The sequence below is a fragment of the Enhydra lutris genome, unplaced genomic scaffold (genome assembly GCF_002288905.1).
Source record: "Enhydra lutris kenyoni isolate GAN:26980312 unplaced genomic scaffold, ASM228890v2 scaffoldscaffold13, whole genome shotgun sequence".
Lineage (NCBI taxonomy): Eukaryota > Metazoa > Chordata > Mammalia > Carnivora > Mustelidae > Enhydra > Enhydra lutris.
The window spans coordinates 53976548-54004166 of NW_019154097.1; the positions used below are offsets into that span (position 1 = coordinate 53976548).

General features: G+C 56.3%; 1 protein-coding gene and 1 long non-coding RNA gene across 6 annotated transcripts in view; both read left to right on the forward strand.

Annotated features, from left to right (window-relative positions):
* Positions 1 to 13001, forward strand: part of LOC111145457 (caspase recruitment domain family member 11) — a 112376-nt gene extending 99375 nt beyond the window's left edge. For 3 of the 5 annotated variants that reach the window (XM_022500353.1, XM_022500355.1, XM_022500354.1), the window contains exons 19-25: positions 79 to 175; positions 566 to 661; positions 2450 to 2585; positions 3785 to 3964; positions 7658 to 7782; positions 8785 to 8900; positions 10542 to 12274. In XM_022500353.1, coding sequence (XP_022356061.1) covers positions 79 to 175; positions 566 to 661; positions 2450 to 2585; positions 3785 to 3964; positions 7658 to 7782; positions 8785 to 8900; positions 10542 to 10746 — 955 coding nt within the window. In that variant the 3' untranslated portion in view covers positions 10747 to 12274. Of the gene's footprint in view, positions 1 to 78; positions 176 to 565; positions 662 to 2449; positions 2586 to 3784; positions 3965 to 7657; positions 7783 to 8784; positions 8901 to 10541; positions 12275 to 12722 lie in introns of those variants that run through there. The other 2 variants (XR_002640475.1, XR_002640476.1) reach the window with 2 other exon arrangements.
* A 10083-nt stretch (positions 13002 to 23084) lies between these two features.
* LOC111145551 lies at positions 23085 to 26733 on the forward strand. Its single transcript, XR_002640477.1, has 4 exons — positions 23085 to 23197; positions 25754 to 25858; positions 26455 to 26573; positions 26670 to 26733. It is a non-coding gene; the product is annotated as an uncharacterized LOC111145551 (long non-coding RNA).
* Positions 26734 to 27619: the final 886 nt, after the last annotated feature.

Genomic DNA, 27619 nt, shown 5'->3' on the forward strand with positions numbered 1-27619 from the left:
TCCCTGGGGTGGAGAGCTCCCCCTGCCTAGGGGCAGGCCTGGCTCTGAGGTTCTGCCCTCCTCTCCCCTCTCCCCCAGAGCCCAGCAACTCCTCCTGGTCAAGCTACAGCGTCTGATGCACAGGGGAAGCCGAGAAGAGACAGACAACACCCACCACACCCTGAGGGCTCTCCGGGTAGGTACCCCTGTGCCCCGCCAGCGGACACCTCCCACTCAGGGGCAGTTTGGAGAGGGCTGACACGGGAGCCACTGATCTCAAGGGTGATGGGCTCTAGGGACTTTGGTTCCTTGGGAATGGGACAGCCCCTCCAGGAGGAGCCCTGCCCTCGGGGACCTTCCCCAGCAGGGACGCAGCCTTTCCCCTGCATTTCTAGTCTCTGCTAGAACAAGGCTCCCCTTACCCTCCAAGCTTGCTCCCCATCTGAAATGCCTTGATTCCACTACTAATACTTCTCCCCTTCACACCAAGGGGGCTTGAGGACACGTCCCTGGTTCTCAGTGGCCTCCATGGGCTCTTGCATCCTGCCGAGCCCAGCAAGTCTGACCGACTGATAACTGATTTCAGAACACCCTTCAGCCCGAAGAGCCACTTTCCACCAGTGACCCCCGGGTCAGTCCCCGCCTCTCTCGAGCAAGTTTCCTTTTCGGCCAGCTCCTTCAGGTAAAATGCCCCAGAGCGCCTACTGACTTTGCAATCGTGTTTGGCTGTGTCTGTGCCCTCTTGCTCCCGAGAAGAGAAGACCTGATCAAAATAACTGCACTTTGCGTTTGTACACCACTCGAAACTTTCCCCAGTGCCTCACGTTTCCCATCCCATCATACCCTCACAGTGACAGGTCAGTAGACAGTCTCTGCACCTGTTGGAAACAATGTCACTTGCATAAAAGATGGGAGGAAGTTAAGGCTAGAAGATTTTAAATAACTTAGCTATTCAAGTATTAATAGATCAGAAACAGTGTATCAGGAAAAAAAAATAGACATCGCAGGTGTCTAGGTCAGTTTCATCCCTCTGATCATGCATGAAATTTATCTCTGAGCATCCTGGCAGCCAAGGGAAAAAGGGAAAGGCTGCAGATTCTTTAAATCTTATCTGATCATAGAAACATTTTAGTTCTCTGGGACAAGAAAAATGTTTCCCTTATGTTTTAATTCTATTTTCTTTTTTTTTTTTAAAGATTTTTATTTATTTATTTGACAGAGAGAGAGATCACAAGTAGGCAGAGAGGCAGGCAGAGAGAGAGGGAAGCAGGCTCCCCGCTGAGCAGAGAGCCCGATGCGGGGCTTGATCCCAGGAGCCTGAGATCATGACCTGAGCCGAAGGCAGAGGCTCAACCCACTGAGCCATCCAGGCGCCCCTATGTTTGATTCTAAAATGGATTTTATTTTGCATGAATCCTTTTACAAGGACATTGACTAGCACCGTAGGTGATGGCTTCAGAAGGGATTTCACATAAATGCAGAAGCATCCTCTGCAGCCATTTATTCTGTTGCCTGCTGACAAGAGTTAAGGGAGGAAGGTTAAGGTGTGGTCCCACAAGGATGTCCCTGTGTTGGTACCATGCTAGTCAGACCCCAGCGGAGCTAGTATATCACTCCACTTGCTCCATCCTAATGCGAGAACATAGGAAGCCCAGGGAAATGGTGAGCGTTATGACCCCGAAACCAGGTAGATGCAGACAGGTACCAGAGAGATACTTAGGGAGGTAGAAGGAGCCCTGGTGAGTCTGAGCTACTCCTAAAGGCAGGACCACGTGAGACCACACAGTCCTGCCCATGTCACTGCCCACATGTCATGCAAAAGTCATAAACTTTGGGCACCCCTGGGTGCCTCACCCAAGGGCCAGTGAACAACAGAGCCTGACTGAGCTCTCAGCTCCCCAGATTTTTCTTCCTGCCTCAGGAGGGTATGGAGAGATCAAAACATCTCAGAGAGTCGGTGGGAATTTAGAGTCTGTGTCCACCATGGAGGAATCCCTCTCTACCCTCCAGGGCTCAACTCTGAATTGTACAAGGCAGGTATGCCCAGAGCACTTAGGGAAACTGAGGCAGGGGCTGTGGAGAACAGTGTCATGGGAGATGGAGCTGTCCTGCCCACGCCCACCAAATGGGGGGTCCCAGCCAGGGACCTTCCACCCATGGCTCCCCAGGAAGGCACATGGGATTGCCAGAGGGACTCCCCATGCACCCACCTGCACCACACCCCTCGGCAGGCTTCAAGCCAGGTTAGGGAGGAGAGTCAGCCTTTGTTTGCTTACTTACTTAGCAGTGATGTCCAAAATCGCTCAAGGACCCTTCCAGCCTGCTAAGTGTCTCCTATCTTCATGGGAGAATGTGACTGACCCCGGTCCCTGGGAAGAGCTGGGGTCCTACCAGAGGTCTCCCCAAGCCTGGTGGCGGCAGCTCAGTCTGGTTAGAAGCAAGGCCCACCAGCCCCGCCCCTGTCCTCCAGTTCGTCAGCAGGTCCGAGAACAAGTACAAGAGAATGAACAGCAATGAGCGAGTCCGTATCGTCTCGGGGAGCCCCCTGGGGAGCCTGACCCGGACGTCCCTGGATGCCACCAAGCTCTTGACCGAGAAGCAGGAAGGTATGATGTTCCTGGATGCCACCTAGCTCTTGACCAAGAAGCAGGAGGGAGCCTGGCCCCTCCCCACTTCTTGCTGGCATGGGGGCTTCTGGGGGTCCGGGTGGGTCCTGTGGCTCCTCACCAGGGGGGCTGGGACACACACTCCCTCAAAAGGGGTTCCACCCTGGGAGGAGCTGCCAGAGGACCTGCCTGGCTTCGGCCGCGTGGCGCACACAGCCTGCCAGCAGGGGTAGGGGAGGAGGGCATCCCGCCAGGCTTACCCCTCCCAAACACTCACTAGCGTTGGTTGGAGCCCAGATGCCCATGTTAATTGGAGCTGTTTGCCGTGAAGTGTTCACTTATTGATTTCTCTCCCCACTGCGTGCTTCTTGCCATTTATCAAGCCGGCCCGGGGTCACCGGCTGCACGGGCCCCTGTGGGAGGGGACTGATGGCGAGCCAGCCTTCCCAGCTGCCCTCATGGGGCCAGGTGGCCCAGGCACAGACGGCAGGAGGGCCTGGGCTCCCCTCCAGACTGGCCCTCTGACAGCCAGGTCAGGGGACCAAGGAAAGGACAAGCCGCCGGTTTCTGGGGCTGTGGTTCCTGGAGCTGCCCAGGGCCATCTCTGTGCCACTCCCCACACGCCAGCCAGAGAGGCTGGAAAAGGCAGAAGGGAGGCCACATCGTTCCCTGCCTTTGGCCCTGGTGGCTTCCCAGAGCTTCTGAAATAAGCCTGGCCCTTCCCACCCAAGCCCCCTCGTCCGCTCCTGCCAGCCCCTCACTCTCCTTCTGCACCCCAACCCGCTCTCCCCTCCAGGGACAGCTCTTGCTCCAGCTCTTCACACCTGGCTCCTTCGCTAAGCACTGGCCCCAGTCGCTGACTGTCCTCAGAAAAGCCAGCCTTGCCCATCCTGCTCCCACTCCCTCCTTGAGAGCTCGGCACTGCCGCCCAGAGTGGTGGGGCTCATTACAGGCCTCTGACCTGCCTCCAGCCACCACCACCTCCCTGAAAGCAGGCACCAGGAGGCGGCGCCATGGCCCCAGATGTCCAGAGCAGGGCCCGGGCCCTGGGGTACTTCGTAAACACTCCTGGATGGCCAAGGGACATCTTGGTTCCTGCAGACCCCATGGGGTCAAGGAGGCTCCCAGGCCCTCTGTGCCCTGCACCCCAGCGGGCAGACTGGGGTCTCACCGCTGGCCCTTCCCCTGTCCCCTCCCAGAGATGGACCCCGAGAGTGAGCTCAGCAAGAACCTCAGCCTGATCCCCTATAGCCTGGTGCGTGCCTTCTACTGTGAGCGCCGCCGGCCCGTCCTCTTCACGCCCACCATGCTGGCCAAGGCTCTGGTGCAGAAGCTGCTCAACTCAGGGGGTGCGATGGAGTTCACCATGTGCAAGCCAGGTGAGTGCACCCCACTGGCCAGGAGCACATCCCAGGGCTGCCTCCTCCACCAGGTCAGGTGCAGGGATGGGCAGGAGAGCGGATGGAAGGGCCACGCTCCCTCCTGGCCTGGTGTGCACGGGGAGGTAGAGTCACGGTCCCCATCGCTGTGGCAGCCCCCTTGGAGCTCCCCATGGCCCCAGAGTGGGGAACCTCCCCTTCACCATTCACACCAAGTGTCCGGGATGAAGGGCACAGGGTCAGTTAGGAGACGGGACTTGGGGTGTCCACTCCAGGCCCTTAGGTAAGAGCCGAGCCATCTCTCATCACTAGGGTGCCCGTGTCCTTGATGTGGCTAGGGGACCATGGTCAGACACCCGATAACAGAGGGCTGAGCCCCAATCCTGACCACGAACTACAGTCGTCCTTAGCATCATCTGTATTTAATTCATGGCCATCCGGGACCGCCCGTATCAACTGAAAGTTAGGTGCCCAGCAGGGCGTTTGTTATAATAAAATACACGTAACATAAAATTTACCACTTCAGCCGCTTCAGAGTGTTCAGTGCAGGGCTGTTAAGTATACCTGTATTTGCAGAACTTTTTCATCTTTCCAAAATGAAACTCTGTCCCCACTAAACCCTCAGTGCCCACCCTGAGCCCCAGGTGCCCATGTTACTCTCTGTCTGTGTAGATCTGACTTCTCTGCAGGCCAGTGTGAGGGAAGTCATCCGGTGTCTGTCCCTTGGCCTCTGGCTTTTGTCATTCAGCATTGTGTCCTCAAGGTCCAACCCCTTGGTAGCCGGTGGCAGCATGTCCTTCCTCGTTAAGGCCGAGGGACAGTCCCCTCTGCGTCTACCTCACCAACACTGGTCCTGTGCCTTAACAGCAGTCGTGCTAGTAGATGTGACGTGCAGACCTCAAGGTTTTGGGTTCGCCCTCAGAGGTGCAGTTTACAGACAGCAACACGCCCCCATTTTCAGCGTGCCCTTGAATGAGTCTGGGCGGGTGTCTGCACCCCACAACCCAACCATGAGCAGCAGACAGGACATTGCATCCCCTCAGGTTCCCCTCCACCCCCTGCCCCAGGTGCTGCTGATCTGTTTGCCATCACACATTGGTTTGCGTTTTCTAGACTCTTCTACAAACAGGACCATGCAGTGTAGAATCCCTTGTAACTGGCTCCCTTCACCCCACATAATGTTTTTGAGACCCATCCGTGCTCCTGCTGCTTGTAGAGTCCCATCCCTGAGACCCAGGCGGCCGTATCCATCCATCAGGGGTCCTTTCTGCAAACCTCGTGTGGGTTTCTCGTGGGGGTCTGGGTCCGGGAATGTTCAGAACCATCACAGGGTGGGGTGCAGATATTGCCACCTGCATTCATCAGTAAGCCCTAACACTGGGGGGATGGCCTGAGTGGGGGCAGACCCCCCTGCCGATTCCCGGGACACAATGCCACACGCAGCCTTCTCCTGCATGCTGGCACTGACGACCTGAGATCTCCCTGGATGCCCGGCTCAGTGGGAAGTGAGAGGCTGCACCCCCATTGCCCTCCCCATGGTTTAGACCTTCTATGGTCCACAGCCGGGAGGGCTTCGGCAGACAGTGTGGTTGGTGGGAATGAGCATGTTCCTTGAGGCGAGTGGTCTCTGGGTTAGGTTCTGCCCTTCCCATCTCTCCCCAGCTGTTTATTTGGGGCAGGGTATCAAGCTCTCTGTTCCTTCTGCTGCAGAACTGGGATAATAGTGGCCACTTCTCCTAGAAGTTAGAAGCTCATGGATGGCCAGAGGCTACCCTGGGACCAAGGACAGCATGGGTTCCAGGTTCTTAGCCCCCCCACATGGAGCAGGCGGGTGCAAACAGCTCATTGAGTCCTGCATCTGCCTCGACAACCCCCGCCTTTCTCGACAGGGTCTGCTTGTCTCCAAGGCCCTCCCAAGCCCAGCTTCAGGTGTAGGAACCTTTCAAGGGAGTGCAACCCCAGGCTCTGCCTGCCTATCTGGGAACCTCACACACTCTGCAGGGAGGCTCTGGGAAGAGGACCTCCCTCACTCCTGCCTGAGGCTTCTTCTCTGGCAATACGAGATTAGGTAGAAAGCCAATTTAAAAATCCCACTTAGCGCTCTGAATCCTACAAATGTGCTCTGTCTTCCCTTTGGTGCATTCACAGCCAGGGAACTGTGGGCACTATAGGGTGGGCATTCTAGGCTGCCTCCCTCCCCCAAAATCACCTTTGGCTTCTCCCATGCTGGCTCTCCCCCATATCCCTTCCCACTCACTTCCAGTGCACAATGTAGCGTACACGCCAAATCTGCGGGCTAGTGTGGGCTGCCCTGGCCAGCCTGGGTCTGAGCAGGGAATTCCAGTCCTGGACTGACTCTACCCTCCTCCTTTCATAAATGGAGAACCTGAGGTTGAGAGATTAAAGATGTGTTCATTGTCACCCAGCAAGTGAGTTGGGCCTCCAGTATATACCTCCTCTTCCAGGAAGCCTGCCTCTTCCTCTATTCCCTCCAGACCTCCTCACTGCTGCCACAGTAAATAGCCCATCACTGCGCCTACTAAATTGTTTCGTAGTTTTCTGTATCCCGCATTCTTCTCCCCAGCCTGTGTCATAGGTTCTCAAGTACGATAACAACTATGTTTTTAGCATATTTTTATTCTAATGACTGATTCTTAGATTTTCAGTAAATGATACATTTCAACAAAAATTATCTTAAGGGATGGGCGGATGGACGGAGGGAAGGTGGGAGGATAGATGAGTGGGTGGGTAGTTGGATGAGTACATAGATGAACGGGTGTATTGGTGGATGGGTAGAGAGATAGATAGATGGATAGCTGGAGGGGGGATGGATGGTTAGATAGGTAGGTGGATGGGTAGCTGGGTGGATGGATAAATGGATGGATGGATAGATGGATGGATAGATTCATGGAGGGATGGTTAGATGGACAGATGGCCGGTTGGATGGGTGAGTGAGTAGGTGGTTGGATGAATGGTTGAACAGGTGGGTGGATGAGTAGATGGATGGATGAATGGATAGATAGTAAGTGGATGGATAGATGGTTGCATGTGTGGATGTGTAGATGAATGCATGGATGGGTGAGTGGATGAATGGATGGGTGGATGGATGGATGGATGTGTGGATGGATGGATGGATGTGTGGATGGATGGATGGATGGATGGATGGATGGATGGATGGATGGATGACTGGTTGCATGGGTGAATGGATGGTTGGTGGATGGGTAGACGAGTAGATGAATAGATGGATGGGTGAGTGGATGGATGGATGGTTGGTTGAATGGGTGGGTGGATGGATGGTTGGATGGGTGGATGGATGGGTGGATGGTTGGATGGATGGAAGGACGCTTGGATGGATGGTTGGTTTGATGGATGGCTGGATGAATGGTTGGGTGGTTGGGTGGGTGGGTGGGTAGTTGTCCATCCTTCACGATAGACAACTCACCAGTATTGCACTTCAGTGTCTGAGCTACTTTGTCCAATGAAGCTTAATGCTGAGAATTTACCAGCCAGCTCTTCTGTGGGCTGCTGTGGGAAGTGTAAAGAAGCCCTTGACCTTGCCCTTGAGAAGCCTCACAGTCTAGGACAGGAGCTAGGGTTCATTTAAACGTGGCCCGAAGGGGATCAAGGTAGAGTTCTGTTGAGCCCAGAAAGGGGAGGTTTGTGCTGCCCTCAGGACTGGCCCTCTGTCCTCAGACGTTGTCACCAGAGATGAGTTCCTCAGGAAGCAGAAGACGGAGACCATCATCTACTCCCGGGAGAAGAACCCCAACACTTTTGAATGTATTGTTCCCGCCAACATCGAAGCTGTGGCCGCCAAGGTGAGGTGGGGTTGGGGGTTGGATGGGGTGAGAACACCAGTGATATTTGTGAGGCGGCCTCAGCCGTGGACAAGGGTGGGGTACAGAGTTGCTCTGATCTCCCTGTGGGCGAACCTCCTCCTTTTCCTTTTCTTTCCTGCTCCGTGTTCCCTCTCCACACACCCTCATTCTCTGGGGTCTGACATGCACGTTGACAGTTTGAAGCCACCTTCTATTTCTGGTGGCTCCCTGGCACTGGTCTTCCCAATTCACTTCGCCCAGGGTCGCGTGCCTGTTTGTGAGAACAAGGGCCAGAGACAGAGGGGGCGTGGGTCAGAGAGACAGAACATGTGGGCACGAGGAGTCCTATTCCCCTAGAGGGAAGTTGGTAGCAATGCAGGAGAGGTATCTGCATACATTCTAGAATCTTCTGCAGCCAGACAACATGGTCCTTATTGGCCCCAAGCATTGAGTTCTTTCTCCTTCCGGGACCTTTCCAAAGCAAAGCTAACTGTTGAGTGCTGCCCTAGCATGTAGGGTGTCAGCTCTGCAGTGGGTGGTGACTGTGGGGTCACACAGAGATTGTCCTTCTTCAGAAGCAGTGAGCTCCTGGGTGCCAGGGAATCACGCCTTGCAGATGCTCCCGGGACTGCCAACCCCACCTCACTTTTCGGGGGTTTTCTACCCTTGATAGAACCACGAACGCCTTCGTAAGCAGAAAAGGATAGCAGGTGTTCCTGAAGCTGATTTTGCTTTTCATTAAAACTTACTCATGCCGCCTGCTTCCCCTTGGGCTCGATGCCTGGGTTCTGGCAGCCCTCACTGCTGTGCTTAGCCTTGTGGGACCAAGTGTGCCAACAAGCAGGGGTCAGGCTTCACCTGGTTCCCTGGTGCCGCTGGGGGCGCTCAGGGCTCTCTCGCCCCTGTCCCTGTCCCGCGGAGCCTGACCCTACACCATGGGCCCCGCCCCAGCTACCCAGAGGGGCTGGAGAAGCTACTGCCCACTGGCCGCTGTGCTTGCAGGACAAACACTGTCTGCTGGAGGCCGGGATCAGCTGTACCAGGGACTTGATCAAGTCCAGGATCTACCCCATCGTGCTCTTCATTCGGGTGTCGGAGAAGAACATCAAGAGGTTCAGGTAGGGCTCGGAGACCCCTCCTGCCGGGCTTCCTGCAGCCCCTCCCTCCTTGCCACACCTCTGGGGTTGCCACTGAGAACCACTGGGCACTTGGTCCCCCTGTTCTCTGTTTAGGGTGCCTGGCTGTGCCCGGCTGCCATCCAGGGCAGATGCGACCCCCAGCCTCTAGCAGCGGAGACAATAACACCCAGAGCACATCCAGAGGGACGAGGACTAGGGGGAATGGATGCAGGCCCCAGGTGGCTGGGGAAGGGAAGCTGACATTGGAGCAGCCCGAGGGCTGCGAGGGCAGGCAGGGCAGGTGCTGAGGGAGAAGAGCCCAGACCTCGAGGCGGGGACAGCAGCAAGAGACCATGTGCTGGACTGTGACAGGGAGAGCCACCTCGCAGCCGAGGGGTCCAGACCACGCCATGTGACATGATCTAACAGGAAGTAAAAGGCTCCCTCCCGTGCTGTGTAGAGACAGGGGTTAGGACCACCCGGGCGAGAACTGGGACCCGATCCTCTTTCGCGGGCGGTGAGGAAAGGTCTGAATCCATGTTCAAGGTCACGCCAGTGGTATTTGTGGCAGGGTTGGCTATGGGGTTTGGGGCCTGGCCATTAGGCGGCGCTATCCCTGACCCCAATTCTCCCACACATACACGGCTGCAAGTGAGAGGAGGTGGTGAGGCCACTAGTCTCTTCTACCGGATCCTTCCAGTGCACCTGCTAAGTGCCTGGCCCCAGGGAACCCACGAATGAGCACACAAGACAAAAATCCCCACCTCGCCACCGCACACACATTGTGACGGGTGCTGTCTGGAAACCCGAGGTGGCCATGTGATGGCAAGGCTGGGGGGAAGCCTGACCTGCAGGCGGGGACGTGGGAGCGCGCGGCCACTGCCGAAGACGGCGGCCCGGAGGGTCCTCGAAGGATGGCTGCATGACCCAGTGGTTCCACACCAGGGCACCCTGCCCGGAGGAACCCAAAGCATCATCTCCAGAACAGCTCACAGCTGTGATGCAGCCTTAGGAAGGAAGAACGCGCTGGCACCAGCGACAACAGGGATGAACCTCGACGACATGAGGCTCCGTGAAACAAGCCTGGCACAAGGGGCAAATACTGCACGATTCCACTTACTCTAGGCCCCTGGACGAGTCACAGACGAGTCGATGGTGGCCTCAGGGGCCGGGGAGGGTGACGGGGGGTTAGCGTGTTCGCGGATGTGCGGCTCAGTTTCGCAGGATGAGAAAGTTCTGGAGCTCGGTGGCATGATGATGTGAAGAGACGTAACACTACCGGACTGTGCTCTGTAACAGCGGTCAGGACGGGAACTTTCACATCTGTGCAACCATGATTATATAAGACTAAGCAGCGTAGCTCCCCTGCGCGGTCCATCAACTAGCTCTGAAAAATGGAAGAATTTTTTTTTTTTAAGTAAACTAAAGGAAAAAAATTAAAAGATTTTTTTAAGCCCCACCTCTTGGGATTTCCGCAGGGACCAGAATAACAGGGCCCGTGGCACGGTGGAGTGCTGGAAGGTGGCAGGGGGTGGCAGGGGAGGTCAAGTGGCACAGATGGTCCCCTGGCCTGGGCTCCCGCACAGCTCCCACAGCGCCCTGTGTGTGTGTCCCCCCCCCGCCCCTGCTCTCTGCCCACAGAAAGATGCTGCCGCGGCCCGAGACAGAGGAGGAGTTCCTGCGGCTGTGCCGGCTGAAGGAGAAGGAGCTGGAGGCCCTGCCCTGCCTGTACGCCACGGTGGAGGCCGACATGTGGGGCAGCGTGGAGGAGCTGCTCCGGGTCCTCAAAGACAAGATCAGCGAGGAGCAGCGCAAGACCGTCTGGGTGGATGAGGACCAGTTATGAGGGGGTCCCCAGAGTCCGAGCGCAGCTCCCAGGGTGTCCGGACCCCAGCAGGCAGTGCCGGGGGGTGAGGGGGTTCCGTCCTCCTGGTCATGGGCCACCTCCCACCAGGGAGCCCCGGGACAGAAGCAGCTGAGGGGACAGACACTCTCCAGTGGGGACGGGACAGGTTTATGCCTCCCGGGGCTGACCTGTCCCCATGGCACCAGCAGGGAAGCAGGGTCCCCCAAAGGACCTGATGCCAGGCCGGAGGCCAGCAGCCCCATGGAAGCCGGAACAGGAGATGAATGTAACGCATGGAACAGGTGTCCTCCTTGTAGGCAGGGACCCTGAGCACCAGGGCACCCGCCAGCCCTCGGAACATGCCAGATACGCCTTCCCGGGCAGGACAGTTGGGGCGGAGGGGGAAACATGCCATGCTATTATTTTTCTTGCATTAAAATCTCTCCATTTCCTTGATTTCAGCATTTATAAAATTACAATTATTTCATCGTTGGCAGAGGTGTTCAACTTTTGACCCCTCAGTCACCTGCAGAGCACTCTGGGATCACTTAGGTCAAGCCCCATGTCCGGAGCAGGCAGGGAGACTGGACATCCCAGTTCATCCCAGTTCACCCAGGACACATCTGAGTCACCCCTGGTCTTTGACTAAGCTACATCCTGATTGTGGTGACAAGCTATCAAATCACTCTGGAACGGGACTGTCCTTCCATAGGCTGCTTGGGAGGTCTCCCCCACCCCCGTCCCAGACTCCAGGCCCAGAGGCCAGGGCCCCTTACTCTGCTCTCCCCACACGTGCTCTCTGCTTCTCTACATGTCACGTTCATACACGCAGCCTTGCTGCTGCTTTCCATTCAGCATGCGGGGTGAGGGTCTGGATTGGGTTTGCTCCCACTGGCTGAGGGCTAGGCTGGCGGGTGTGTGTGCAGGACAGCCGTGCTTTCCCCCACAGCAGATAGCAGAGGCCCTGTGGGTTCTAGAGCCATTCTCCTCCTGGACCCCTTCATGCAGACTTTCCAAGTATGGACCTGACTGGGCGTGGCCAAAACCAGGCCAGTCCAGCTTGCCACCTCGCTGAGTATTTATCAAACGGGTAGGTGGCAGGATGGGCTTCCATCCCAGGTCTGCGTGTTCATGGGAACCGGGGGAGAAACTGCTGGTTGACAGCCCACTTACTAACAAGATCCTGTTTTTATTCTGGGAAATGGTGTACAGCTAAGAGACCATATACCACAGCCTCCCTTGCAGCTAGGGAGGAATCAAGAAAATGTAAGGCAACAAGGAGGAAAGACAAAGCAGACAAACAGCCCTTCCTCTAGTTTCCTGCCTGGACTACAGATGTGATGGCTGGAGCTCCAGCAGTCATCTTGGACCTTGAGGTGACCTTGAGAATGGAAACTCTGTGCAAGAGGGTGGTGGAGAAGAAAGAGAAAAGGAGTCTGAGTCACTGATGGCACTTTGGAGCCCAGGACTATTGCTTGGGTTTTGTTTACGTGGGACAGAAATAAATTTTTATCTTGTGTTCAATGACTGTTATTTCAGTCCTTGGTTACTTAACAGCTTAAAGCGATTCCTAACAGATACAGGAGCATCTCTTGGTCTTAAATACCATGGGCACGAGTGGTTTAGGTTTTTGCCACATAGTCAAGATATGAATTACAAATAAAAGAGCTTTTGATGAATATCTTGGTCTAAAAAAACAACACTGTGCATCCTGCAGGATTTTTTTAATTTTTATTTTTTAGCATTTTGACCCTTAGAAGTCAAATGAGCACCACAAAGCCTGGGGAGGTACAAGTGGGGGTGGGGGTGAGGGGTGTCCAAGGCAGGGGGTCTGGTCCCCTTGTCCCTCTGTGATGATGATTCGTCCCCACACCCCTGAGACCCAAGTTTGCCAGACAGAGCAACGCCTTTACAAACAAAAATATATTCCCCCAAGAGCCAGTTAGTGAGGCTTTTTTTTTTCTTCCTTTAAACAGCCCCCAGAATCAAGCTGGATGCACTGGGCCCGGAGAGGCCATGCTTCTGGAGGCCCAACTGTGTTAATTGTCCCCAGATAAGCCGTCCACCTCTCGAGGAGCCGCAGGAGCTGGAAGGTGTCGGCTTCCGTCTTGCTAGAGCTGTACGTTGAACAGTAAATTCTACCCAAGCCGAGGCAGTCGTGTTTCCACTCATACCCGGTGCTTCCTCATAAAGTACTTAGAGCCAAGGGGACAGACGTGACCAGAAGAGGGACCCGGAATAAAAGGTCTGCTGATTTATTTCCATTTATTTATTTAACTTCAGATGCTCCGGCGTGTACAGAATAACCAAACTCGTGGCTTGCATGTAATTTGGGAGGTGGGAGGAGACGACGAGGGTTGAAGAGACGACACACGTGGGGAAAAACGCCTGGAAAATATTGGTGGTGGGTTCTTCCTCCTCTCCCCTGCACCCCTGAGCCATTTTCATCAGGTTCCAGAAGGCAGGGCTGCGGGCCTGTGTGTGTGCTAATAAGATGGGGCAGGAGGAGAGAAGGTCAGGAATGAGTTGCTGTGTTCTGGGTCAGTCCCCGATGGAACAGGGAAGTCAGCAGGAGGCTGGGGTTTGGCACCCCGGGGGGGTTTCAAAGAAGACCTCTGACATCATCTGCTCTAGCTCCAGGCTGCCTGGGAAGGAAAGTGGGGCATGCGTGAGGCTGGGCGATGGGGAGACTGCAGCTCAAATTACTGCACCAGAGTCTGCAAGCCATGTTTTCCCCTGGGAGCCAGCCCGGGGCTCAGGGAGGCGCCCGAGATGCACGATAGAGCTTGCTGCCCACATGGAGAAACCAGGGCCCCAGGCTCGAGAAGGGAGCCTGTGCCAGGGGGTAACACCAGGGACAGATGCGTGGTCTTCCTCTAAGGACACCAACCACACAGCTCGGAGCCCCAGAAATGGTGTCACATTTGTAGATCTACACTTTCCCGGGGGAGAAACGGCAGGCTTTCTCAGATTCCTGGGGTCCCTGCATCCCCAGATTAATGACCTGTGCTCTGGCGTTGGGAAAATATTAGCAGCTATTTTTTGAGCTCCTACTCTGTGCCAAGCACTTTGTAAGTGTTCTTTGACTTACTGACCCCACAACTCTCCTCCATTTTATACAGGAGAAGAAAAGCCCAGAGAGGCCAAGTAGCTAGACGAAGGTCACACAGCTGGAAAGCTGCAACTCCAGCCAGCCCCAGCTGACTTGCCAACTGCAGGCTCTGCTGGATCTTCCAGTTCAGAAGGCAGGGCCCTGGTGGCAACTGCCGGGTCTCTCTGCTCTCACAGTGATTGGGGACAGGCTCCGGGGTCCCAGGCAGTGGCTGGCTTGGGGCCAAGTCTCAGGATCAGATGGGAGAGGATGTGGGTTTCCTCTCTTCCCCCGAAGCAGCCTGCTTGGGTTTCTACCTAACCAGGCCACATTTTGGGGGTGAGGAGGGGAGTGGGGGAGGAGCTCATCTCTGAGCCCTGGCGTCGTGCCATCACAATGGCCTCAAAACCCACGGCATCTAGGGTCACGTTCCCTGCGAGTGCATCTATCTAGGTTGGCCTCTCCCTCCAGCCCTGCTTTGCTCCCTGTCCTGGATTTGTCTTTGGCAGTCCTGCCAAGGTCAACCAGGATGTTCTGGCTGCTGGATGGGGAGATGCACCTCCTAGCGCCTACTCCAGCCCCTGTGTTATCCAGAATGTTCTGCAGGTGTTCCAGCAACTTCCAGGAAGCCTCGGCCTGTGCTCTGATGACCTGGGGCCAGAGAAATCTCCAGGGGCCGGGGTGGAGGGTTCCAACTGAGGCTGAACCTTGGTTTTTTTGTTTCCATTTCAAACCCCAGGAACCCAAACTAAAAGCAACAGGAAGTGTCCTACCCCCACTGTCCTGGCCCCCTCCCCCACCCAGGCTGTGGGGCTCTGGGGGAAAAAAAAAAAAACAGACCCTGAGAATAATTCAGACCATCGCCCTTGAAGCCAGCAGAAAGGACCCAGGAACCTCAGTGGGGGCAGAGGCTCCTTGGTTTTTAATCTGGAATTCTGTACCCATTTCTAACAGATAAAACATTCACAGGCTTCAGAAGCATGTGTTAGAAGACGCCATCCACGTAGATCCCATCCCCTGCCCTGTCCACATCCCCTTCCCCATCCCCCAGAGCCGCCTGCACCCGTCCAGGCTCTTCCTGCACAGACAAGCTATGGTGTGCCCACTGCTCGCTTTGGTGCATGACAGAGGACACTACTCACGCTGTCCCATACTTTATACCTAGGGGCTCTCTCCCTATCCGTTCCCACAGCTGTCCAGTGTCCCCGGCGGGCCACCCCATCATTTCCTCATCAGATATGTAGGTCATTGGCAGGGACTAGCTGTGGCCCTGCGTCTCTGAGAGGGGCTCTGCCCGGGTCACCCCACTGCACGGCCCCCAGTGCCCTCCATCGCAGTGGTACCCACTTCTGTGGGTGAGGACCAGAACAGGCCTGGCACTCTGGTCTGGGGCTTTCTCCATGAGCCTGTCGCAGAGACCCACAGGGGCTGTCAGCGTGTGGCCAGCCAATCCTCTCTGGCCTTGGGGAAACTTGGAAGTTCTAAGACCCCCGCCCCTGGGGCTGCTCTCTGCTGAAAAGTGTAAGCAGGGTTTGGTGGGGGGAGCTTTGTACAGGGCCCCACACCACCTCCTGCCCTCCACTAAGGAATACCAGTCCACACAGGCCTAAAGCCAAATTCACGCCCTCAGACCCCAAACCTGCCTCTCCCCACCCACCCCTGCTCGATCCTGCAGCCAAAAATGCTGGGTGACACCCGCTTTCTCTCACTGTGTCTCTGTCTCTCTTATACTCTCACTCATCCTGGAACTCTTAACTCCCTCCTGAAGTCATTCACCTCTCCCCATCCCACCACTGCCCACTGGCCCAGGCCTCTGGGCTGGGCCTCCCCTTGCCTCTCGCTGTCAGCTAGGACACCCCCAAACCACACATAGCACCCCCAACCACATCAGCCCTCTTGGTTTTTCTCTGGCTTCTAGGGCTCCGCACAGGCTCTTCCTCTTCTGATATGCTGTTCCCTTCACTCTGCCTCCCTCCTACTCATGCATCAGGTGTCCTCTGAGGGAGGACGGCCTGACCTGACCTGACCTGAGGGGCACACCCGCCACAATTCTTGTCAGACCGTGTTGGGGTGACTGTCTTCACTGTGAGCTTCACAAGGGTGGAGAGCAGGTCTGTCTGATTTACCCCTCATGCCCAGTAGCTGGGCACAGGCAGCTGCTGGGTTGGACATAAAATTAAGTGCAAGTCATTGCATCACCATCGGAGCTGCCCAGAGTCCAGCAAGGATGTGAGTGAGTGAAGTGGGCCATGGTAAGGCCATAGGGATAGGTGGGGACTGTGGCATATTGGCCAGCATGTAGTTCATCTAAAGGAGGTAGTTGGAACTCAGCCCCAATCACTTAACGTCATGTAGGAAGCAAACCCTATCTTACCAGACCTTCTCATTGTTCCAGAGAACAGTTGGCTTTCCTCTTCAGGCCAATTACCTCATTGTTACAAGATGATTGCCACAGCTCCAGACATGACATCCTCACTTCTGGTGCCCAAAACAAGAAAGGGAAGATCTCTCCTTTATTGTGGAGGAATATTACTCGCATTTGGCGAGTATTGAATCCTATACCCACTCTGGCGCTATGCACATTGTCACTCAAACATAGGAAACAGGACTGGTCCTTATGGGAAGAAACAACATTTGCCACAGGAGAGCTTATTTAGATGGTAAAGTCTCTTGGAGGAGCTGAAATTTTGAGCAAGGACCCAAAGGGAATGGCAACAAGCCATGGAAAAACAATGTGGAGCAAGAGTGTTCAAGCAGTGAGCACAGCAGGTGCAAAAGTCCTGGGGCAGATACAGAAGCCTGCCCCAGCTAGCTCAAGTGGAAAAGAAGGACAGGTTGTTGTGTGATGGGATACGCTGTTCCCCTAGGGAGGGCTCTACCACTCCCACCCTTGGACCTTTTATGTCAGGAGGAGGCCAAGAATGAGAATAGGGGCTTGGGGGAAATCCTCTGAGAGGAGGAAGCAGCCGCAGTGAGAGAAGTCGATGGGAGAAAGAGAGAGCATGTTTTCCAGGGTTATAGTGCACACAATGTGTTTGCTTCACGACATTTAAGGAACTCAAGTCTTGGGATGCCTTTTTTGGTTGCCGGACTGTGTTTCTTGGCTTCGGCCACTTTCAAGAGGCCACTCTCAGGTCACATCACCAGAGGAGCTGAGAATATCTGCAGCCAGAAAGTTCCAGAGCAGTCAGGCCCCATGGGGGTGGGAAGGGGCCAACAAACAAGGCATCCCTGGGGGTGGCTGAGCCAGGCGGTACCAGGGAGAGCCTCGGCGTGGGGCCAGTGTTGATCAGCGAAAACTCCAGGTCAGGACTCACTCTCCCCTGACAGCAGGCAGGGGGCTCCCCTGGCATGCCCAGCTGTGAGCACAGGCAGGTCAGGGTTAGGGGACCAGCCATTGGCAGAGAAAGGGGTACGGGGGAAGCAGCCCGGGTACCTGCGCTCCCACAAGCCTGGCTGTCCCCAGGCCCTCGCCTTCAAAGAAGAGAAATCCAAGAGGGACACCAGAGGGACACTGCATGTTGGCAGCTGGAGGTGTCGCTCTGAGCAGAAAGGGCAGCCCACGGTCACTCCTTTCCCCGTGACCTTTACCCGGCTCGCACCTAATTTCTCCCCATCCTGTTGTTTCACTGAATTTCTATTCGTTAGAGAAACAGTCACAAATCAAAGGTAGCTGTCACTTTCACTTGCAGGGTTCATGGGGTCCCCGGGGTCTGGGCCAGCCAGGCTCCTCCTACAGGGGCCAAGCACCCCCTCCACACAGACCTGGGTCAAGGACACGGTGGCCCATCCGGGCAGCCTGCCCTCACCTGGCGGCTTCCCTTCCCGCCTCTCGCCCTGCCCTCTTGTCATCCAAACTCTGTGGATGAATCGAGCTGCCTCCATGGGGCTGGGGGACCACCAGGCGCTGTCAGCCTGTCCTCACCCACATTGATTTTCCCCCTCATTCTCTTGGTCATCTGCTCACCTGGGGCTCTGACCACCACCTCAGGCGAGCTGGCCAGGATTGCCTGCTCCCTTGGCTTTGAGGCTCCTGGACCTCTGGCCTTGAACAAGACCCTCAAACCAGTCCTGGCACCAACACGTCCCAGTGGCGAACATCACCCCCAGTTAACAGATGGGGGAACTGAGGTACAGTTGCTGGGAAGGGGCAGAGCTGAGATTTGAAGGGAGGGCCTCAGGGTACCCCTCACAGCCAGCTGGGGCATCCCTGGGGTAGGCTCCACTGTCGGGGCGGGGGTCAGGGTCACACCAGAGCACCCAGGTCTTTGGGGGGGGGGGGGCCGGGGGGGGGGGGGGGGGGGGGGGGGGCACAAGGGGGGGGGGGGGGGGGGGGGGGCGTGTACCAGAAGAGGAGACGCTTGGCTTGCTGGTTTGTTTGGGTGCTAAATTTAGCAGCTTGTGAGTGAGGGGGCCACGGGCTCACGCTCTGCTCTCAGCACTGGCTGAGTCGAAACCCCAGGTGCTCATCTAAAAATTGTCTCGAAAGTTTCCGAGCCGGTATGGCTGACTGGAAATGAATGTCTAATAACTGGAATTTCCTCCTTTTCTATCACATGTCGTGTTTGGCTCTGACCTTGTTTTGACCGAGGCTGCAAGGCTCCTCAGCTGGGCTGACTGGGCACAAATGTGGGTACAAGGCTGTGGGATGTGTGTGCGAGAGACGGAGACACAGACCAAGGCTCAGAGACCTTTAGTTCTTCCAGAAAAGACTGGTCCTTACCCTTCGTGTCCCCAGCCCAAAGCCCAGCACGGGGTGGACACCAGACTCTTTGGTGACAGCGTGCCTGCACAGGGAGGGGTCCCCAGGCGTCTGTGGGCTGGCAGATGCAGGAACCCAGGGATAGAAGGAGGGACATCTGAGTTCTAAGGGAACTTTCTGTAATTCCTTGAAGGTCATCTTTCTGTAGAGTGAGGCCATAAAACCTGATATGCCCAGCGGGGGGTGGCTGTGAGGGCCAAGTGACCTCACACAAGGGAGCCCCCAAACGGGACTGTCTGGCGAGGCCAGGATCCCTAGGCTTCTCAGGTTGGGTTTGCCCCAAATGTTCAAAACCAAACAGGGGTGGCCTAAAAACAGATTCCTCATCCCCCACCAGCCGCCAACACTCAGCCTTATGCCCAGTCTAACCTGCTGTGCCCTTCAAATCCTCTCCCCCACTCCCAGCCCCCCAACCACCGCCCAGGGAGCGTGCTGGCCAGACCTCACCCCAACCGGCCCCCATGCCACCGGTGTGTCTCTGGCCGGGAGTGGTTTTCACCAGCATGTGCCCCATGATCCCTCCAGCATCTGAAACCCCTCAGACACCCCCTCCTCTCAAAGCAGCATTTGCCCATGCATCAAATAAGGCTCACAGGATTGTAAGGGAAACTGTCTTTGTTGAAATACAGTTCTCAAAGTATTTAAGAGCAAATCTGTAATCTGGTCACCTATGTGCCTTCTTGCAAATGTTTCAAGTAACAAGATTCAACGGCAAGACCTAGGGCGGGGACGTTGGGACAGGTGTGATGGTGTCTCCAGTCACCAGTGGAGCTGCCATGAGGTGCCTGCATATCTGTCGGCGAGCAAGCCCCAGGGACGTGTGCACCCCTCGGGGGGCTCGCTCGTTGCCCCCGCGTGTAATGGAAGGAAACACCAATCTTGATTCAGAGTTAGAGAAAGTGAGGTGGTCATTCCATCCAGTTGAAGCACACAGATGCCCCTGGATTCTGTTCACAGGCCCAAGGGAAGGAGCCTGTCTAGAACACAAATTGGGTCTAGTTCATCCTTCTGTTTCCAAACTTAGCAAAGCCTGGAGCGGGCAGCAGGTGTTCCCGACACAGGGCAAGGGAGCCCAGCCCCACCTCCACGGTACAGTATGGACAGACCAGGAGGTCTGGTGTCCCGAATACTGAGAGTGGAACCAGGCACCACCCCCCTACAATTTCCTGGCGAGGGCTAAGGGTAGGTCTGACCTTGATCATGGCTGGGGGTGCGCTGTCAGGGACACCCTAAGCAGGAAGGAATGCAGACCTTCAACTAAAGCTTGAGCTGGGGAGGCCTGGCCAGAAACTCACCTAGAAAGGAACCCCAGACACTCTCAGCTACCCTCCCCATGCACCAGACGAGAGGGAGGAAGGCTGTGTTGCCTCAAGGGAGAGCCGCTGGGCTCATCCTGGCTCTCTGCACCCAAGGGCAAGGGGCCTGGGAGGGATGCCCTGTGCTACACACCCCTGCTGGGGCTGGGTAGGAAGCCCAGGCGGCCAAGGGCTGCTGCCATCCAGGAGGGCTCCAGGCCCGGCAGGAAGGGTGGTGGCCGGGCGCCCGGCAACATTTGCAACGCCCCATTCCTGCTGCATTCCAGGTCACGGCTGGGGAGCAGGGTGGCCAGCTCAGCCCGGGAAATGTGATTTCTTACCCTGCACCCCCATTCAGCTCTTAGGGATGGTGTGGAGAGGAGTTATATGGGAGCACCAGGAAGGAGGCCCGCCGGATGCCCGACACCCCGAGTTTGGGGCTGGCGCAGCAGTGTCTGTGCAGCCTCTCGATATGGGAGGGAAGGCAAGAAACATGGGTTCATCTGGCCCCATTCCTTTCATACTTGATTACTGAGAGCCTCCTCTGGGATCTGCGGCCCTCGTCCATTCGAATTACCATCAGCCGCTGGTTTTTCTAGGGATTTTCTTCGCTCTTGCTTTCCTTTTCTTTTCCACACAGGCTGTGTGTGCGTGTGTGTGTGTGTGTGTGTGTGTGTGTGTGTGTGTGTGTCCATGCACACCAGCTTCAGCCAGTGGATGCAGAGGCTGGGAAGACTTCTAGCACCCTCTAGTGGTGGGAAAGGTTTCACAGTTTCCGTGCCCGTCTGTGTATTTGGGTGTGTGCACACATGGGTGTGTGTTTTGGGTAGGTGTGCATGTGTGTGGAGGGTGTCAGGTCCATGGTAGGGCACGCAGGAGTCCAGGGCCCTCATCCACATGCATATTCATGGGGCAACCCCCTCCCCATCTCGCTGCCCCAATTTCCTCCACCACCCCCAGCCCCACTGCTGGCCTTGTTCCCTGCAGGCTGACTACCATCTGCCCTCAGTGCACCCTCACTCTTCAAATCCCCCCAGGCAGGCTGCGGCCAGCTTGTCACATCCGGTGCCCCGCAGATCCTCACCCTCAGGCCCACTGACCCACTTTCTAGTCAGAGATGGGGGTGGGGGACCGGGACCCTGTTCCCCCAGCCCAGAGTTCCGCAAGGCTTGCTGACATTAGTCTCCCAGGATTACGCCCACCCTGGTTCTGCAGAGACTCGGCCTCCCCTGTCCCCTCCAGAGCCACAGACTTTCCCCGCACCAGCTGCTGGAGCAAAGAGCTATTGATTTCCCTCTGTAAAATAACACGGGGCCAAAAGGGCAGGTTCCTCTTGGCTCCTGCCATCCCCCCAAGTCACCCGGGGCCTTCCGAGGCCTGGCACTTCCTTGGAGGTTCCAGACCCCAAAGTCACATCGATAAATCCAGCATTCTCCCGCAGGCCCCGGGTGGCCCGTTCAGGGGAGAAACTTCCCTCTGTGGTTTTACTGGAGCCCCCATCAGCAGGGTGTGAGTCTGGCTGTGCCGCTCACAACTGTGGGAACTTGCATGGGTGTTTCCAGCTGTAAAATGGGCGTGGGTCTATATAAAATCAGAAGACGGTCACGCGGACTGTTTATGCTGACGTACGTGCCACGAATTCATGAGATGGGATGACGAATAGTCATTGCAAACGTGGCTCCTTCCCGGGTAGGAGAGAGAAGGGAAAAGGCCTGGGGTAGGGTACACCTGTCATGGTCTCTTTCTTCCATCAGATCCGAAAAAACACCTGTAGGACAAGTCATAGAATTCAGGGGAGCAGGAAGACAGGTATGGGACAGGTCTATTCTACTCTCTAGTTTTCTCTGTGTTTGAATTATTTCATGAAAAAATAGTAAATGAAGCAAGAATGTTAACATTCCTCAGAGGACAGCTAGGAGGGTGTGTGCAAAGCACCCGGGCCAGAACCCTGGGCTCCCCCCACCGTCCATCCCACCGCGCCCACCACCTGCTGCCCAGCCCCACCAGTCCTGACCCGGGGCCTCACTGTCCCCCTCTGCTGTCCTCTGCCCCTCCCCAGCCCTGGGACCTCCAGCTGATCAGCTCCTCCTTGGGCCTGAATTTGCTTTTGCTTGCGGGGTGCACGGATTAGCAACAGACCTCAACCCAAGAGAACGAAGTCACAGGCTCAGAGTGAGGAAGCGTTTCCCGGTATGTGACACGCAAGTGACGTTAGGAACTCCGCAGACTTTTGAAAAATAATATCATGTATAATGATATGTATGTGATATATACAAATAATATATACGTGATATATTAAAATACATATACATGCATATACAGATAATATACACTATAGTATGAGGAGGAGACAGGAGACAATGGAGATACTTATTTTTGATCTCTCTGGTTTTGGCGAGCAACGCTGGCTTCCCCTAGACTTTTCTTCTGTAATCAGTGTGTTTACATTGAAGAACAGGGTGGGCACATCGGTGCCGGTCAGGACCCTCTGGGCCAGCCAGGGGTCCTGCCTCTGCCTGCTCATCAGGCGATGGGCAGCTACGTTTATACACAAAGGCTTGGTACCACACGTGGCCTCCTTTCTATCTGAGGACCCAGGAACGACCCATGTCTCTGCATCCCTCATTCCAGGGGGGCCCGTGGGCCTCATCACAGCTTGTCTGAGCCCGGAGACCCTACAGGTGCCACGGTGGGATATGGACAGGGCCTGACGTGGGGAGGGGTCCAGACCCTCAGGAACTGGGCCATTCCCCCTGCCTCACTCATGGGGGGACTGCAACTGAAGCCACCTGCCGGGCATCACACAGGAAGCCCCAGGTAGGGCCCAGATGATGGAGGTCACTGAGCGGGAAAAGGCAGAGAAAAATTCTGGTGTTGCTCCCAGCCTCCCAGGCAGTTCAGGTCAGGCTCAGCCCTCCTGGCCCCTCAGCCTGTCCCTGCTTCCCATCCAGGCAGGACGCCTGCTCCCGGGACCCCCGCATCTCCCCACCCGGAGCCTCTGTGAAGCCCCCTCCTCACTGGACCCGAAGGAGACCCTCATTCTCCCTTGGCCACAGGGGCGGGTCCCACGCTGCCCATGAGATCTGGGCCACGCCTGGGGAAGCTCCACTGGGGACTGTGGTTCCTGCAAGTCTCGTCTCCTCCATGGGCAGGACACAGAAACACCAGCTCCTGAAACCTCTTGAAACCTCGAAACCTCCTAGAAGATAGGTGCTCCCACAATCTCCAGCTTTGGAGGAGGAAACCGGCCCGGAGGAGGGCAAGTGGCTTTCCGAGGCCTGGAGACATGGGAATGATGGCCAGGTCAGTGTCACCCATAAATGCTGACTCTGTGATGTGCCCTCCCCACCCTACCCGCCAGAGCACATGGTGACCTGTGCACGCTGGCGGGAAGGGAAAAGCCAAACGTGCCCATGGGGATAATGCCCTTGAAACTTTGGGGAGCACCTGCCACCCTGGCCAGCCCATGCGTCCCTCCTCCAGGAATTGGCTGTGGCACTGCTGGGTCCCCAACCCTGCCGGAGAAGCCCCCATCCTGGGGCTGAGCCCACCTCTGCCCAGGCACGCCCCAGGCCCCCACCCCCCGTCGTGGGCTGAGATATAAATTAAAATTCAATTTCATTAAGCCAGTGAGCAATCAATCCCAGGCTCTGGCTAACAATGCCGGGCAGGGGGCCTCGGCTTCCTCCGTGGCTGTAATTCACCCAACCTCCCCCGCTCTTGTTCGCAAACTGCTAGAGCAGCACTTCCCACCCAAATTTATGGCGCTGGCAGCGTCTGGGGCCTGAGTTACAGCTGCAGGTTTGATCGGGGACTGCATTATTCTGCATGTAATCCTCATGCCCTGACAGGCGGGGAAGGGCCCGTTGTTCTCCCAGAGCTGGGCATTGTTCCCCTGCTGGCCGGGCCCCACTTGGAGCCTGGGATCCTGGGTCCTGGGCCCCAAACCACCCAACCCCAGGCGGAGACCCATCATCAGAGAGCTCGACCCACAGTGGCATTGATGCCCCACTGAACACGGACCCATGCAATTCTGTAAAGGGGGAGGGGGTTGCTGGAATCCCATTTCACAGATAGGCAAACTGAGGTACAGAGTTCTGTGACCCGCTGGGGGAGAGCCAAGCCTCAGCCCCAGGCCAGCTAACAGCAGAGCCCACCACTGAGCCTCTGTACCAGTGAAATTCACTTCCAAGGGCACACCAGCTATGTTCATGCGTGCCTGCTGCTTGTCATAGCCGAAAATCAGAGCAAAAGAACATATTCAGCAGTCCACAGAGCACGGCCATCACGGACCCATGGGATTCTGGGCTTGTGAAAAAGAGGGAGGCTGCTTCGTGTGTCCTGACATCCAAAGGTGTCCCAGCCCGTGGAGGGAGAAAAGGAGAAAATTACCCTTCTGTGTAATACATGTATGATGCATAAAGCACATACTATATGTGAGCGTATGCACACGTACCAATGTGTGTACGCATGTATGCAGGCCTGTGCATGCACAGAAAATGTGCCTGTAGATACCACAGTGTCAGCGAGGCTCACCTCTGGGTTGCAGAACTGGAGGGAGGAGGGGGTCCGCTTCCCGCCCTGCAAAGATCTGAACGTTGCAGCCAGCCCATAATACTTCTGTAATGATAAAAACCATAAAGCTTTTTTCAAGACCCATATGCTTCCCCGCAGAGCATCTGGCTGCTTCTAGAAGTTTCCATAATGCCGTCTGGGCGTCAGATGTTCACACCAGTGCATAGAGGAGAGTTCAGCCCTCTGTGCCCTCCCCCACCCTTACCCCGCCCCATGCACACCTTGCTGGAACCCTGGGCACCTCCTACAAGGACTGGGGCACCTCTGACCTTTGGGGGGTGGCCCCGGGGAAGGGGGGATGATGGCTCAGGGCTGCAGAGCTGCAGGACATGGGGACTGGCCTGAGCTGGAAGCAGAAGACAGGGAGGAAAGAGGGTGAGGCCCAGAAAAAAACAGGGATCATTCCTACCGTGTTAGGGAGCTCCCAGCTCATGGAGCAGTGCTTGCCCCGCTGTGGGGTGCCAGAAACGGTGGTCCCCTCCCCATTTCATATTGTTCTTTTTGGAGAACCAATAGTCGTTAAAGCTTCTTTCACATCCCAAGGCTACAACTTCCAGATCTGTGCCCCCCATGGACTCACAGGCTTAGAAGCCAAGCAGAACAACGTGTCCAAAGTGTCAGCCTGTGCGGTGGTCCTGCACTAGAGCCCGCAAGACAGACACACTCAGAACGGGGTCTCTCTCTCCATCATCAGCTCCACCCCAAGGGCAAGACCCCTTCCCTCCGTTGGACAGAGAAAGGGTCTCCCGCCATTCTGCTCAGGCTCCCTCTGCCTGTTCACCTCTCTGCAGCCAGAGGAATCTTTCTAGATGCAAATATGGTCTGGTCCCGCCACAGCTCAGAGCCCTCCAGGGACCCCCCAGCTACCCCAACCAACTGCTCTCAGGACAGCATCTCTGCTGATTGGTTTCCAAAACCCTGCCCAGTCTGCAGGGTCTGGTCTCTGCACCCTGTGCCGACTCTAGCATCTTACCCTGTACACACACACACACACAAACACACGCATGCACACTCCAGCTGTGCTCTGCCCCTTCCTTCCCCTTGCTGGCCCTCTCCTGTCTGGCTAGTTTCTACTCTTGGGACTCAGCTCAGGGTGCAGGCTCCCAGACATCTACACTGTCAGTGGGTTCCCTCTCCTTCTGGATCTACCACTAGTTTCCGCTTCCCGCCCCCTCGGGTCAGGCTGCACCACGTGACCAGTCGTGGCCAGTGGGCTGTGCTGTTTCCTAGATGAAGCATTGAATTAACCAAGGGAGAGACTCTCGTGATCCTTTCCCTTCACAGACCAGCACATGTTGGGAGTGCGGGGAATGGGGATGTCAAAGACCAAAGTCGCCTGATCACTACCCAAAGGACAACTACCTGAGAGACGCAGGGACTCACAGCCAGGTGCGTTACCAGCACACAAAGCTTTGTCATTCTAAGTGATGACGTTTGGGCTATAACCATAGCCCCAATAGACTGTCATATACATCAAGCCAAGCTTCCCTCTAGAATTTCCTGATCACCAATCCCTCTGTTCCCACCACAGAGTGAGGCCAGCAGCCCTGACTCTGGTGCCCACAGCCCCTGAGTGCCCCCAGTACACCTCCATACGCTGGGTTAGCCCTGCCTGCTCAGGGCTCTGCGCCTGACGGCTACACGGCTGAAAAGACTCTAGATCCTGCCACAAGAGCCCAGCACAGAGGAGGGGCTCAGTACATGATTAATGAGCTGATGACCAATTGGAAATGAGCTGGGCTCTGAACGGTGCGCGTCCCAGGTGGGGGTACGGCACAACCGTGGTGCAGAAGCCAAAACAGCCCAGCGAACGGGGCTCTGAAAGACAGTGGGCCGGTGTGGGGGCTTGACCTCAGCCTGGAAGTTCCAGACCCCACGAATCCCACAGGCAGGGCACCGGCCAAGGCCCACTGATGCAAGTGGGCTCAGCTCCGAGGACCACCAGCAGTCTCACCCTCTCCCACCCGGGTGCCGACTCTCCCCAGGTGACACTCCCAGAGCCCCTCCGTGCGTCCTTTGGTGAGAGGGTGGACCGCGGCTTCTCCCCAAGAGAAACATCCCCGGGTGGGGCCACGCTGGGCATCGCTGCTCCCTCGGCTTTCTTGTGAGTTGAAATGTATTTTTTCCCCCCGTTCCTAATTAACTCCCTGCCACCCTCCTTGCAGTAAAGCCTGATTTATCTCTGCCTCTCTGCATGCAGGGGACGGGCTATTTAATCTCTGCCGCGTGGACTCGGGCACACCGTCTCAATGAAATGTACATCCCTCATCCTGTTAGGAGCCTGCCAGCTCTCTTCCATCTCCCTGCTGTCCGCAAGCCCGGCCGTCCCGGACCACTGCTGCTGTAAATCATGGTCTCTCCTCTATAATAACACCCTCTGCCCTTTGGCCTCCCCTGCACGGCTTGGACTCTGCCAAGAGACAGTCAGTGGCTCAGTCCCATTGGCAAACCCAGCAAGCCGGAAGCTGGATCCCGGTATTCCCCAGCCCGGCCCCCTGTGGCCGGTTCTCTCCGAGCTCCACCAAAGCCCAGAGGTCGCCGTTGGGCAGTTCCCACATGCGCCTCTCTGGGGGATGCCCGGTCAGGGGAGCTTGCTCTGCCCACTGCAGGGCAGACTGGGGTGCCAGGAGTTAGCACGCCAAGAGCCATCCCCATCCATGGAGGGGCAGGAGCGGTATGGAGAGCTGGTAACTAGAAAGGAAAGCAAGCCCCGATGGGTTTTGTTCACCGGGTCTGTGGTGTCAGTACTCCTCCACGGCCCATGTCAAGCCAGCCAGGTGCTGCTGCTGTCGCAGCTGCTAAATGCAAAGTTCAGGCAAGATGGGGATCCTGGGTCTTCTACACTGGTCTGAGCCCGCTCCGCACACCCTGGAGGGGAGGGGCTGGTTTCAACCCCAGCTGCTTACCCTCAGGGGGTAGTTCCTAGGCAAGTCCCACACAAGCTCAAGCAGGAAGGAGGGGACACTGAGGCTAGGTGCCCAAGGGTGAGTGGGCACCCCGCTCCCCGGCTGGAGAGGAGGGGGACAGAGGCACCCAAGCTCTCAGCAGAGCAAGGAACGTGGACAGAACCATGGGCAACTTTCGAGGCTGCCTGTTTGGCTGCTTGAGAAACCGTATGCAGAGCAGGTGGGTCTTGGCCAAAGCCATACC